This window comes from Rhinichthys klamathensis, unplaced genomic scaffold, assembly GCF_029890125.1.
Source record: "Rhinichthys klamathensis goyatoka isolate OS25496 unplaced genomic scaffold, OSU_Roscu_1.1 h1tg000678l_1, whole genome shotgun sequence".
In the NCBI taxonomy this organism is placed as follows: domain Eukaryota; kingdom Metazoa; phylum Chordata; class Actinopteri; order Cypriniformes; family Leuciscidae; genus Rhinichthys; species Rhinichthys klamathensis.
In genome coordinates this window covers 211008-222787 of record NW_026607110.1, presented here as the reverse complement: position 1 = coordinate 222787, position 11780 = coordinate 211008, and the positions used below count along the sequence as shown (strand labels likewise).

Genomic DNA, 11780 nt, shown 5'->3' with positions numbered 1-11780 from the left:
ATTCTTTTTTGAAAAACCGTTTCTTCCTGACAAGCCGAATTTGACACGTGAGCATCTTTGTCACATTTCTCTGTCATGAACTGTGCCTGTCATGATCTAATCAACCGAGCAGTATATCATTTTCAGAAATGGGTCAGAAGATTTGGTTTAACTTCCGTCCTCTTCAGTGATGGAGTTAAGTATGGCTGGCGTAATTACACAGAGACTCGAGGATCTGTCAGAGACGTTAAAGAAAGGTGGTTTGGCTTCGTTCTGCCTGACAACAGGAAGTACACATTTTTTTCTTGCACAGGATGTGGTTTCAGACATGCAAGTGTAAGAGGAAGAGGGGAGGGCTGGGAGAGAGTGCACATTAAGTTTTTTGTCTTTTCTTTGAAAAGTTGGAACAGGTGCTTCTAAGATTTATGGTCTGATTTTTAATGTAATACTATTTTATTCACCGGCGTTTCTATTTATAAGCACGTCTGAAGATGCTATGAGAGAGGAAAAGATGGAACCTGAAGAGACGGAGGTTGATTCATCACCTTCCTGGTATGACTTTTTTCTTTTTTCTTTTCACAGATCATCAATAGTTGCTTAAATTAAACATTTAAGACATTTTGGTGTCGAAATATCACTCTGATCAGATGTCGTACCCTATAGATTCACTATAGTCTAATATCCGATTACTAATGAATTAACAGATAATATATTCATGTCTTTTCAGTGTCATTATACTACTTATTTGGTCATTTTTCAGGTCTCCTATATCTAGAGAGAGACTCCTCACATGTGCCAACTTGTCAGATTTTGCAGGGGTAAGATTTGTTTCTGTCATAAATCTTATACAACAAATTTTGATGGACAGACCTTGTACTGTAGGTCTTGCTCCTTTGAGAGAGACCAATGTGTTATCTGTTGGTTTTCTGAGCAGAAGAAAAGAAAACAAGACCCAAGTAGTGATGCTGAGAATTCAGCCCGAATCTTGGAGGACTGTGTAAGTTGTTGTCTATGATATAAGATACAACGTCTCTGTTGTAAAACGTTTTGAAATTGTCTTATGGAATAATGGATGTTTGAATGTGATCATTTGAGCATCTGTTACAAAACAGCCGCGATATTTCCTGTTAGTCTGTCTTGAGGTGATCTAAAAATGATCTACTCGGAGGTTAAAGCTCCTCCCTATAAGCTTGAACTTAATCATTGATTATTTATGAGGAATCTAATGTGGTGAAAGTGGTCTGCCTGTTTGTGCTCTACAGCGGAAACTTGTTAAGACAGACCAGGTGACTCTTTAACAATCCACTTTTTACTGCTCTATTACACAAGACGTCTAGAGAAGATAGCACCCATTATTCATAGCCATTTTTTCATAGAACTGAAGGAAGATTACAGTAAAAGAATGAAGCAACTTGTTTTCAGCTGCAAGTAAAAAGCTGACAGGAAAAAAAGCTTTACAACTCAGTTTCCTGTCTCAATCTGCTACATGCACACACTCTTAGTGATAGTGGTTCAGTCTCACTTGATGTTGGCATTTGCATTTCTTCAACTACCGGCACTTTTAAAAAATCAACTCTCCTAAAACACACTTAATGATCCATAAAAAAATAATGATAATGGCTGTGGGAAGTGCGCAGGTGGAATATAGCAGCTTGAATTCTGTTTTGAACAATTAGCATCTAGGACCTGAACTATGTGTTTTCTGAATTGAGTCTGATCATATTCTGTGGTGGAAATGGCCCAGTTTTTGTCTGGCTGTGGCTAATTGTATAGCTAGAATTGAATACATGCTAAATACACTCAATTTTTCACACGTTTGGAATAATTTGGCAAAATTACAGCTTTATTGGAAATGACGCACAATAAAAATATTTCTTATCTTCCCACATGAGTTCATGTCTGGGAATGAGGCAAGGGTTAAACAGTGAAATCAAGCAAAAGCTAATTATAACGGCTGTTAAAAAAGTGTCCAAAACCATTATAAAATTACCTTCATATAGCAAAAAACAGTTTTAATAAAAAAATGCCTGGAGCTGAAGAAACAGCCACTCTGTGTGAAAGCGAATGTCTATCTCATTGGTCTCTTACTGATACTGATGTATTTACTGATATTCGGAATAAACTCTTTATACCGTATATGTTCACTGCTTTCATCTGATTGGTTGTGGTTATATGCTCGTGCTGACATCTGTGCTACGCTTCACGTCTCTTTCAGGAAGACGATGACTTTCCCATCAGTGACCACATGCAAGATTCTGAGGTACAGAAATGAATTAATACGCATCTTTGTTCCTAGTAGCTTTCTGCTGAATACAGTAATGATCCATCAACCTTTAGTTGTCAAAAGATCACGTTCAAAGTCTGAGAAATCTCTAATTTCATAGTTGATCCGTGCTGGTTAAATTTCTCAGTTTCAGTGAATATCTTGGTGATGCATGCTAGGCATTTTATGGTCCACGTAAACATGTACATTTGAACCTTGATCCTCATTCTCTGTTGCTGGCCTCATATTAGGGTCCATGTAACAAAAGGGTCAAACCAGTAGACAAAGGTGCTTCAGTCACTGGTATCATAACACCGGTGAAGACCCCTGCACTGAAACGCTTGGGCCAGTCCATACAGGTGAGTTATGCACACATACCGAAACCTTATTTAGCCAAAATCTTTAAACCTTTCTTAGCTTAAAGGTGCTCTACGTAACTTTTAGCAGCCTCTAGTGGTGATGTTTCAGATTGCAACCAAATTTTACAAGAGCGCTCGTGCTCGAACTCATAGACAATACCGTCTATTACGCAAATATCTCGGCGAATACTTGACGGATTCGGCGAGCACCGAGCTCGTTGGGACCATCTAGTCGAGCTGAAAAGAACCATATAAGTTCCATAGTTTTTGGTGGTGTTTTCGCGGAGATATTAGCAGAAAACCATCGGGCGCGCTGCAAAATTGCGGACGCCGGTGACGTCACGATCTCAGAAGAAAATCGCTCGTATTTCTGGAACGCAAAGACCCAGAGAGCTCAAATTCGGGGGAGGAGGTCCCAGGGGAACCCTTGCCCGAACGCTAGAGTGGCGGGCCTCGGGGATGCCCCCTACCGGATCGCCGTTCGCTGGGACCCCCGATTTCGAACGGCTATAACTCGGGGAGCCGGGCGAGTTGGACCTCGGGGGTGGGCTCGTTCGAAAGGCCCCGTCCAGCACTACGAACGATTAGAGTCTTGGGAATATTGATCAAAGATTGACTGAGATATAAGCCGAAAAACGTGCGCCTTTAACCGGACGTAACTCCCTGACCGTCTACAATAGACTGTATAAGGAGAGAGGCTCGGGAGCGCGCATGCACGTCACATCCGTTGGATTTCGCGGTAAATCCGACCCGGAGACTTCACATAGAAATAGGAATACTGGCCTTCAGAGGTAATAGCAAAACTCGACAAGTGGATCGTTTTAATGTGTGATTACAACCCCTTCACACACAGGCAATAAAAAAAGGATTCATTTTAGTAGAAAAGTTACATAGAGCACCTTTAACTATCACCAACAATAACAATGAGAACTACATTTTTGTGGGTTTTGCTAGGTTTTTTTCAGGGCCTTGCTAGGTGTTTGTATACATATAAATCATGTACATATATATATATATATACAGTACTGTGCAAATATATTAGGCACGTTAGTATTTTCACCCCCCCCCCCCCCCCCCTAGTGTGTCAGTAGGAAATGTAAGTTTACATTTCTAAACATTCATTACGCCATTAATTGTAATAATCCAGTGAAAGAAAGAAAAAACGAAGCCAGACTAAATCCGTAAGAACTGCCTCAACGTCTCCAAGACGCTTGAAGAAACCTTCCTGCAAAGCCAAAAACTGTGTGTAAGAGTACCCGGAGAAAAGCTGTTTTAAGCGCAACAGGTGGTCACACCAAATATTGATATCATTTTGTTAGTTGATTTAGTTAATAGAAGTTAATTGATAAATAAAATCTATTTATGGCATTATTTTTGAAAGCATTTTGGCTTGACAGCAGTTTTACACAAGTGCCTAAAACTTTTCTCAGTACACGGTACCGTAGACAAAAGGTTTCTTCAGGCGTCTTGGAGACATTTTCGCAGTTCTTCTGGATTTAGTCTTGTCTCAGTTTTTTCTGTTTCTTCATGTAATCCCAGATAGACTCGATAATGATGAGATCAGATCTCTGTGTGGATCATACCGGCTGTTGTCAGACTCCTTGTGGATACAAAAATCTCACTGGATTATTACAATTAATGGCAGAAAATGTTATTCTCTAATATTTCCTACGGACACATTGACATTACAGCAAAAGATATAAATAAATGGCTTAAATCCATTTTTTGGGTGAAATTACTAACGTGCCTAAGACTTTTGCACAGTACTGTATATATGTATATAATATATGTTTTTTCATGAATCATATAAAATATTTATATATAATTTTAACATATTTTTAATACAGTACAATAATATATATAAATATATCAGTTTTACACTCTCTCTCTCTCGCTCTCTCTCTCTCTCTCTCACACACACTCACACACACATTTAAATATAAATATTTGTGGGGGTTTTTGTTCAGCGTTCAATCAGTTTCCGCACAGAGGCCCGGCCCTTGCCCCCAATGCCAATAAGAACACGTCAGAAGGCCTCTTCATTTCCGCGGCGGCGGAGCAGCCAGCTGTGGAGTGATACAGTGGACACTACGAGCCACGAGCTCAGTACCAAAGAGATCAAACGACAAGAGGTGTGATAAAGTTAATGCCACAACACAACGAAATGCTTCACACTCTAAATGTAGTTTTGCATGATGTAATTCAAGTCTTAATTCGTTCAACTTCTACTTAAAGATACATTCTCATGATTGAGCTTTAATTAAAAGATTCAAACTGGTAGTCATGTACCTTGATACCATTTAAAGAGCTTTCAGCTGCCCAACTACCGCACTACTTTAGTTGTGAAACAGGAAGTGAGCTGGTATATGAGGCCATGTTCTCTATTTCAGTGTCAGAATTTCCTCTGAAAGACACTAGCTCTACCACACAGTAGCAGTTAGCACAGCCAAAACTGACTAGTAACTTGTGACAGCAGCACAGTTACAAATGGGTGTGTGTTTGCGGTATCTTCTAAAAGGCCTCATGAGAACTACCTGTACACTTTATAGCCTTCATTTATGTATGATTTACCTTTTTATTTTCTTCACCTGCAGGTAATCTATGAGTTAACCCAGGGAGAGAAACAGCTCATTGAGGATCTAAGTCTAGTGAAAAAGGTTTGTCCAGAATTCAACAGGTTCGGTTCTTCTGTCTTTATTGGATAGATTTTAATTTCAACTGTCCTCACAGGTGTACTATGAACCAATGCTGAAATTAGACATCTTGACAGAAAGTGAGCTGGGACAGATATTTGGAACCCTTGATTCTTTAATACCCCTTCATGAAGGTAAATGTCAATGAACTCTTTGTAGGCGTTTCTTTGAAGTGTATTGATGTATTCACCACTATTTGCCTGTGCGATCAGATCTTTTAGCTCGTCTTGAAGGTCTTCGTGGAGCAGAGAAGACTGTGCAAGAGGTCGGCCCAACCATGATGGATTGGGTCAGTCTTACATTAGATAGCCTAGATAATAAGAACCCATTTTTTATAGTCCATATTTCATTCTTAAATAATTTTTTCATTCTTAAATCATTATTGACTTTCACCCAAGTTCACCCACATAACTCAAGGAACACATATGCTCTTTACTCTTCTTTCATAGTTTCCCTGTCTGGAGGCGTACATCACATACTGCTGCAACCAGGTTGGGGCAAAAGCTCTGCTCGATCAAAAGAAGCAAGACCGGCGGGTCGAGCATTTCTTGCGACTGTGCCAGGAGTCATCCTTCAGCAGAAAGCTGGACCTGTGGAACTTTCTGGACTTGCCCCGCAGCAGACTGGTGAAATATCCTCTGCTGTTAAAGGAGATCCAGAAGACCACCCCGCCTGAACATCCGGACGAGGAAACGTTGCCACAGGCTGTGAGTTTAGATGCTTCCACATACAAACTAACAATGGATATGCATACAAGTCACTTGTTTTGTTCCTGAATGAATCAGTGTTTTGAACGAATCGGTTGAGTGATTTGATTAAATGATTCACACTTAAAGCTGCTGTAGGTAACTTTTGTAAAAAATATTTTTTACATATTTGTTAACACTGTCATTATGTCCTGACAGTAGAATATGAGACAGATAATCTGTGAAAAAAATCAAGCTCTTCTGGCTCCTCCCAGTGGTCCTATTGCCATTTGCAGAAATACACGCTCCCGGTCAGAAACAACCAATCAGAGACAGGAGGAATGTCTTAGCAGTGTCAATCACGCTCGTGTACGCGCTGATCACACCCCTCTCTTGCACAGCGCGAGCTGTCGTTCAAACTCAAGATTGCCGGCGTGCTGCAGCTGTGCTTATGACGGAGAAACAACCTAAACTGCCAATTCTCGAGTGACACCCGCTCATAAAACAAAGAGGTAAAAGGAAAAAGACTGATGACGATAAACAAGCGAAAAAGAAAGAATTACACAGAACCCATTGATTCGGTGTCAAAACTCTAGCCGCATAACATGTAGATAAAATGTCACGCACTCTGCTAAGCAACAATCGAAACCTGCTAATTCACTGGCTTGTCATGTTGCTGAAATAATGTACTAGCACACCTTATCTAGCATTATATATCGCTAGAATAATTACTTACATACTGTAACGTTAGTTACCGTTATATTAACGTTATCTTACTAGCTATTTATAACTTATAGAAAGAGTGCAACGTTATAAAGTTACATGTATTGCAAAATACATAATGATTTGAGGACCAAGTTTGTACTCAAAGTATGGGCAGGCCATAGTCAATGTAAAGCATATTGTTGACGTTTAGTCCCTATTAGTGAATGTGCCATATAACTTTTTATCCGCTGTTATCGGTGGCCCTGTTTACTAGCCTGCGTGTTCACGGCAGGCTCCGCTGTGGAGGGAGGGCTGTAGCGCAGCAGAGAGCAAGGGGGTTGGACCTGTAAGTTGTGCTTTTTCAAATTTTCAGGCTAAGTCAAAGTTTTCTCAAAACTCCCTACTGCAGCTTTAAAGCCAGTGGCTTGATTCTGAATAGCATACCAGCATATTCGTACTATTTGCACCATCTAAATATATGGGAGAAAATAAAATAAATGCTAGTATGCTACTTGAATTCAGCCAGTCGCTCATTTGGTTCATCGAGTGGTTATTGTAAACTAAAACTGAAACTATGTTAGGGAATAAAATGGGGGGAAAATTGGAATAAAAAGAAATTTAAGCTAAATAGAAATATATATATATTTAAAACTAATACTAATAAAAATGACTAGCACATTACAAAATTACTCAAATAAAAAATATAAAAATAAAGGCTAATTCACAATTTTAATAAATACTATAATAGCATATAAATAATACTAAAATAACACTAGTTTAGTTTCTTAATTAATTAGTGTTTTTAGTGGTGCATTAATTGATTTCTCAGAAACACTACTGATAGTGATATTTGAAATCAACACCCAAACACACCCCTCCCTACATTAATCCGCCCCCAAAATACAGGCAGGCAACGACAGCTGGCGCATCACACAGCTCGAGCGATTATGGATGAATCAGATATGATTCAACAACAACAACAGAAGCATACAACAGCGTATCTTTGTTCTGTGAAACAGCAAAAAACAAACTTTCTCACGTATTGATTAGAAACAAAGCAACCTCGTGTTCATTTTCAGAGCTTCCCGCAGTCTAATGTCTCTCTATCCAGTGCTGGAAAGCTTTTCCAATATTAATGCAGATCAAGCTCTTGCCTAATTCTTCTTCCAATTATATTCCTCAGACCTTTTATGCTTTGGTCAAATTTCAGGCATCTCTACAGTCTTTCTACAAAAGAAAGACTCTCTCTCTTCTCCTTCATGCTGTGTATAGGCCCTATATTGCTGATTCTACATTGCTCTACTCTACTCTATTGCTCTAAATCTACAAGGGTGCTTTTGTGCTCCGTAGATGATCCACTTAGTTGTTTGTCCTATTTACACAGCCAGGACTATGTACAAACCCAATACCTTTTTTATTTGCACATTTTTGTGCCAAATCATCTGTGTGTGAAGCGTACCTTGCAAATGAGCGGGAATAACGCAAAGAAAGAGAGTGAGAACAGACAAATATTCACAAAATTGTTTAGGTGATTTACTTCAACAGTGTTTCTCTAAAACAGATTAAATGAATCGGTGGAGCGTTTCAAGTATTCACTCATAAATACAGTCATTTTCTTTCACCAGCTACTGGTGTAACAATGCAACCAGCTGAAAAATATAACCATGACAGTCTTTCAGCAATGCGCAAACACGGACAAGCGGAGTGATACAAACTGTGAAAAGGTCCACAGAGTTGTTGGACTGTATAGTAGTACTCTTGGAATGCCAATCAAATTCAAAGACTAGAACTAACTGTTGTATAATGCAATTTATAAATGAAATGATCTAATTATTAATGCATTCTTTGATTTCTTGTTACATCAGATGGAACTTATCCAAAGGATTATAACAGAAGTCAATCTTAAAACTGGGGAGGCTGAGTGTCAGTTTTACAGACGGGGTCTGAGCTACTCAGAAGACAGCCAGAGGGTTCCAGAAATACAGGCCTCTCGTTTTTTGTACTGTCACGGTGAACTGAAGAGTACTAAAGGACAGGTACCTCATACATTGTAATCTGTTTACAAAATGACTTTTGAATTAACAAAGCAGGTCTAATAACTAAACACAACCCACACGTATATGCTAATCCTCCTTTCTCCTCTGTAGAAGCTGCATGTGTTCCTCTTTGAGCTAGTTTTGGTTTTGACTCGAGCAGTGGCACAGGACAGGGAAGGGCCGCTCGTGTTCCAGGTGTATCGTCAGCCCCTCCCAGCTGCTCACCTCCATCTGGAGGACCTTCCCGATGGAGAGCCAAGCAGTTCTGGATCCTTTCGTGGGGCCTTTACAGGCAATGATAAAGGTAATGGCATTGCATCTTACACTTGTAATAATTTTAAATAAGGTGATGCAAGCATATGACACATACAGGATGGCAATAAGGTTAATATTGAAAATATTTGAAAAAACTAATTTTTGTGTTTTCTGCATTTTGGATGAATTACTGATTCTATTTCACAAATTCTCCAAATTTGCTTTGTTACAGTTTCACCCGTTCATTTCTGTGTGTAAACTGTATGTGTGTGTGTGTTGTGTGTCTATTTTACACTCTTGATGGTTTAGAGCTTAACTCCTTAATTTCTGTGTGCTTTTTCCTGCATTGTGGCTGAGTGATTGATTTTATTTCACAAACTGTCACAGTCAATGAAGGGGTCAAAAAAACAGCAATGAAGGGGTTAAACTCTAAAACATCAGGAGTGAAAAATTAGGGTGTATTCACACCAGGAAAGTCCGATAGTTCACTTGCTTTGGTCCGGACCAAATAATTTTTTTATTTTTTTTGGTACGGTTCGCTTTCACACTGCTCTTTTTGCAAGTGAACCAAAATTTGTAAACAAAACCACACGTGTGCTAAGGTCGTCCATTCATTGGACAAGGATTCTCAAGTAGGGAAATCAGGAAGTGCAAAAAAGGCTCAGCATGGAGATATTTCGTACTGCAATATTTGTTCTTTTACTAATTTTGTGCTATTCTGTACAAACGCAATATGAAGAAACTGCGCAGAAGACGGATAAGGTATAAAGTTTTGATTCATAGAGAGGGGCTATGTTCACACATTCAAATAATGAGATTCTTATTGTATATACTGCTAACAAGTGCTGTCAATGTTAACGCTTGCGATTAAGTTTGTCCATTTTAACGCAGCATCATTCTTGTATTGTAACTATCATTACATTATATGAACTGCAAAAGCTTTTTTTGCATCTATGCGCGATTAGACTAAAGAGAACGCTCTGTATGTGAATGCTCACTCATTCACTCACTCACTCACACTCACTCATTCATTCCAATGATGCACACACGACGCGCAGAAAGACGCGCAACAGTATCGTGTGGCCAGACAGCGCGCCGGAATGGAATTCTCTTTCGCACTTGAACAACAATAACACAAACCATTATGCCAAAATCTCCGACTACGGAAGCCTGTTAACTCAAAGGCGCAGTGCTTTCTTGCAATTGGGTCGGTTCATGTTCACACCGTAAACGAACCGTACCAGAGTTCGTTTGGAACCGTACCGAGACCACCTCTTCAGCTGGGTCTCGGTTCGGTTGTTTGGTCCGCACCCGAGTTCGATTGCTGTATTCACACCTGCCCAAAAGGTCCGCACCAAGGGGGGAAACGAACTAGAGTTCGATTCAATCGAACCAAACAAGGCTGGTGTGAATACGCCATTACACACACACACACACACACCACTGAATGGGTGTGTAATTTTTCACTCTTGATGTTTTAGCCCTTCATTGCGTTGTTTTTTTTTGTTTTTGTTTTTACTGTAGCAGATTTGTGACCATTTAGCTTTTTCGAATCATGTCCCCAATTTTTTGTTTATATAGCAAGTGGGACCAAAATGAACAGTACCATAGAGTTATAAAATGCTTTTATAATGCATGCAATGGATTAAAGGTTTGAATTGATTATTTGTCTCTTTTATATATCCTTTTTATTTGAGATTGGAGACTTTCTAATTGCTTTTTCATCTCGTTCTAATTCCACATTTTCTGCTTCTACCATCCCCAGTGAAGAACTGTTTCCGTGTGAGCACCACAGGCCGCTCCAAGTCTCAATCCCACAGCCTGCAGGCTAATGACTCCTTCAATAAACAGCAATGGATTTCTTGTCTACGCCAAGCAATGGTCCAGTCACGGGACAGACAGGCTCAAAGCAGCCACTGCACACCCTCTTTTAAGCGTTTAAGCCCTGACCCGGCGCTCTATAACAACATCGCTGAACTGAACCTTAACTCTGATGTGGAGATGCCGGACACATAGGCCAGGGCTACCGGTGCTCCCCAGGTCACAAACACAGGATTTCACTTGTGACCGTGACAGCTGACTTTCTCAGGACAAATGAAATCACGCAGTTTCTGTCTCACACCCTGTCTAGAAACTGTGAGAATAACGTCATGTAGCCATATTAGTATACTTCATATGTGAATGTTTGTTGGTGTCATGTCTATTAGAGGGAATATTTTGTATTACATTTTTGCTTCTTGCTTAAGCTGTTTATTTTTTTACATTGAGAATTATGTGTGATATTTGGTGAATATATGTGAACCATCTCTCAGTTCCTCTTTCCTTTAAATTGTGTTTGAATTGCGTATCATTCCTCTCCATCTGATCTGGTTAATAAACAACAACATTAGTGCAATCTGAACGGTAACTAATCTTATGTGCGGCCAGGCTTTTTGTCATTGTACTTTGGCAGCATTTAGGGCAAATAGTACTGCAAGTTTTTTATTGATATAACCTGAATGTAGCCTAAATGCTTATTTTGCCATTTCTCTTATTTAAAGGTACTCTGAGACATTATAAAAAGGTATTTGTTGCCATTTTCCTTTCAGTGCATAATGGTTACCGTTTTGTTTTCAATAAACTGACAACTTCCATAAATGTGGACCTATTTAGTTTTTAACAAAACGGTTAAGATTATTATCTGAATGCATTGTTACAGCACGGACTAGTGTTCGTTGTCACACTTTTTACTCCAAAGTATATTTCTCATGGTAGGTTTATATTTTATAGTCAATTACTATATAGGCACATACCGTAAAGTCTTT

At 39.4% G+C, this 11780-nt stretch overlaps 1 protein-coding gene across 2 annotated transcripts; it reads left to right on the top strand.

Annotated features, from left to right (window-relative positions):
- The first annotated feature begins 315 nt into the window (after nt 1–315).
- arhgef3l (Rho guanine nucleotide exchange factor (GEF) 3, like) lies at nt 316–11613 on the top strand. 2 transcript variants are annotated; one of them, XM_056241834.1, is made up of 13 exons: nt 316–531; nt 740–797; nt 914–976; nt 2195–2239; nt 2494–2601; nt 4569–4733; nt 5196–5258; nt 5332–5428; nt 5507–5583; nt 5744–6001; nt 8551–8721; nt 8833–9025; nt 10742–11613. In XM_056241834.1, exons 1-13 carry the CDS (start codon nt 476–478, stop codon nt 10990–10992), a joined length of 1605 nt encoding a protein of 534 aa, XP_056097809.1. In that variant the 5' UTR covers nt 316–475; the 3' UTR covers nt 10993–11613. The 2 variants fall into 2 exon arrangements, with proteins under 2 accessions (XP_056097809.1, XP_056097810.1); XM_056241835.1 differs by lacking the exon at nt 914–976.
- The last annotated feature ends 167 nt before the right edge of the window (nt 11614–11780 follow it).

Excerpts from the sequence above, each read along its gene's own strand:
- arhgef3l (XM_056241834.1), top strand. The coding sequence starts at position 476 with ATGAGAGAGGAAAAGATGGAACCTGAAGAGACGGAGGTTGATTCATCA. Across the intron at positions 5,584-5,743 it reads GCCCAACCATGATGGATTGG|TTTCCCTGTCTGGAGGCGTA; the intron begins GTCAGTCTTACA and ends CTTCTTTCATAG. Across the intron at positions 6,002-8,550 it reads AGGAAACGTTGCCACAGGCT|ATGGAACTTATCCAAAGGAT; the intron begins GTGAGTTTAGAT and ends TTGTTACATCAG.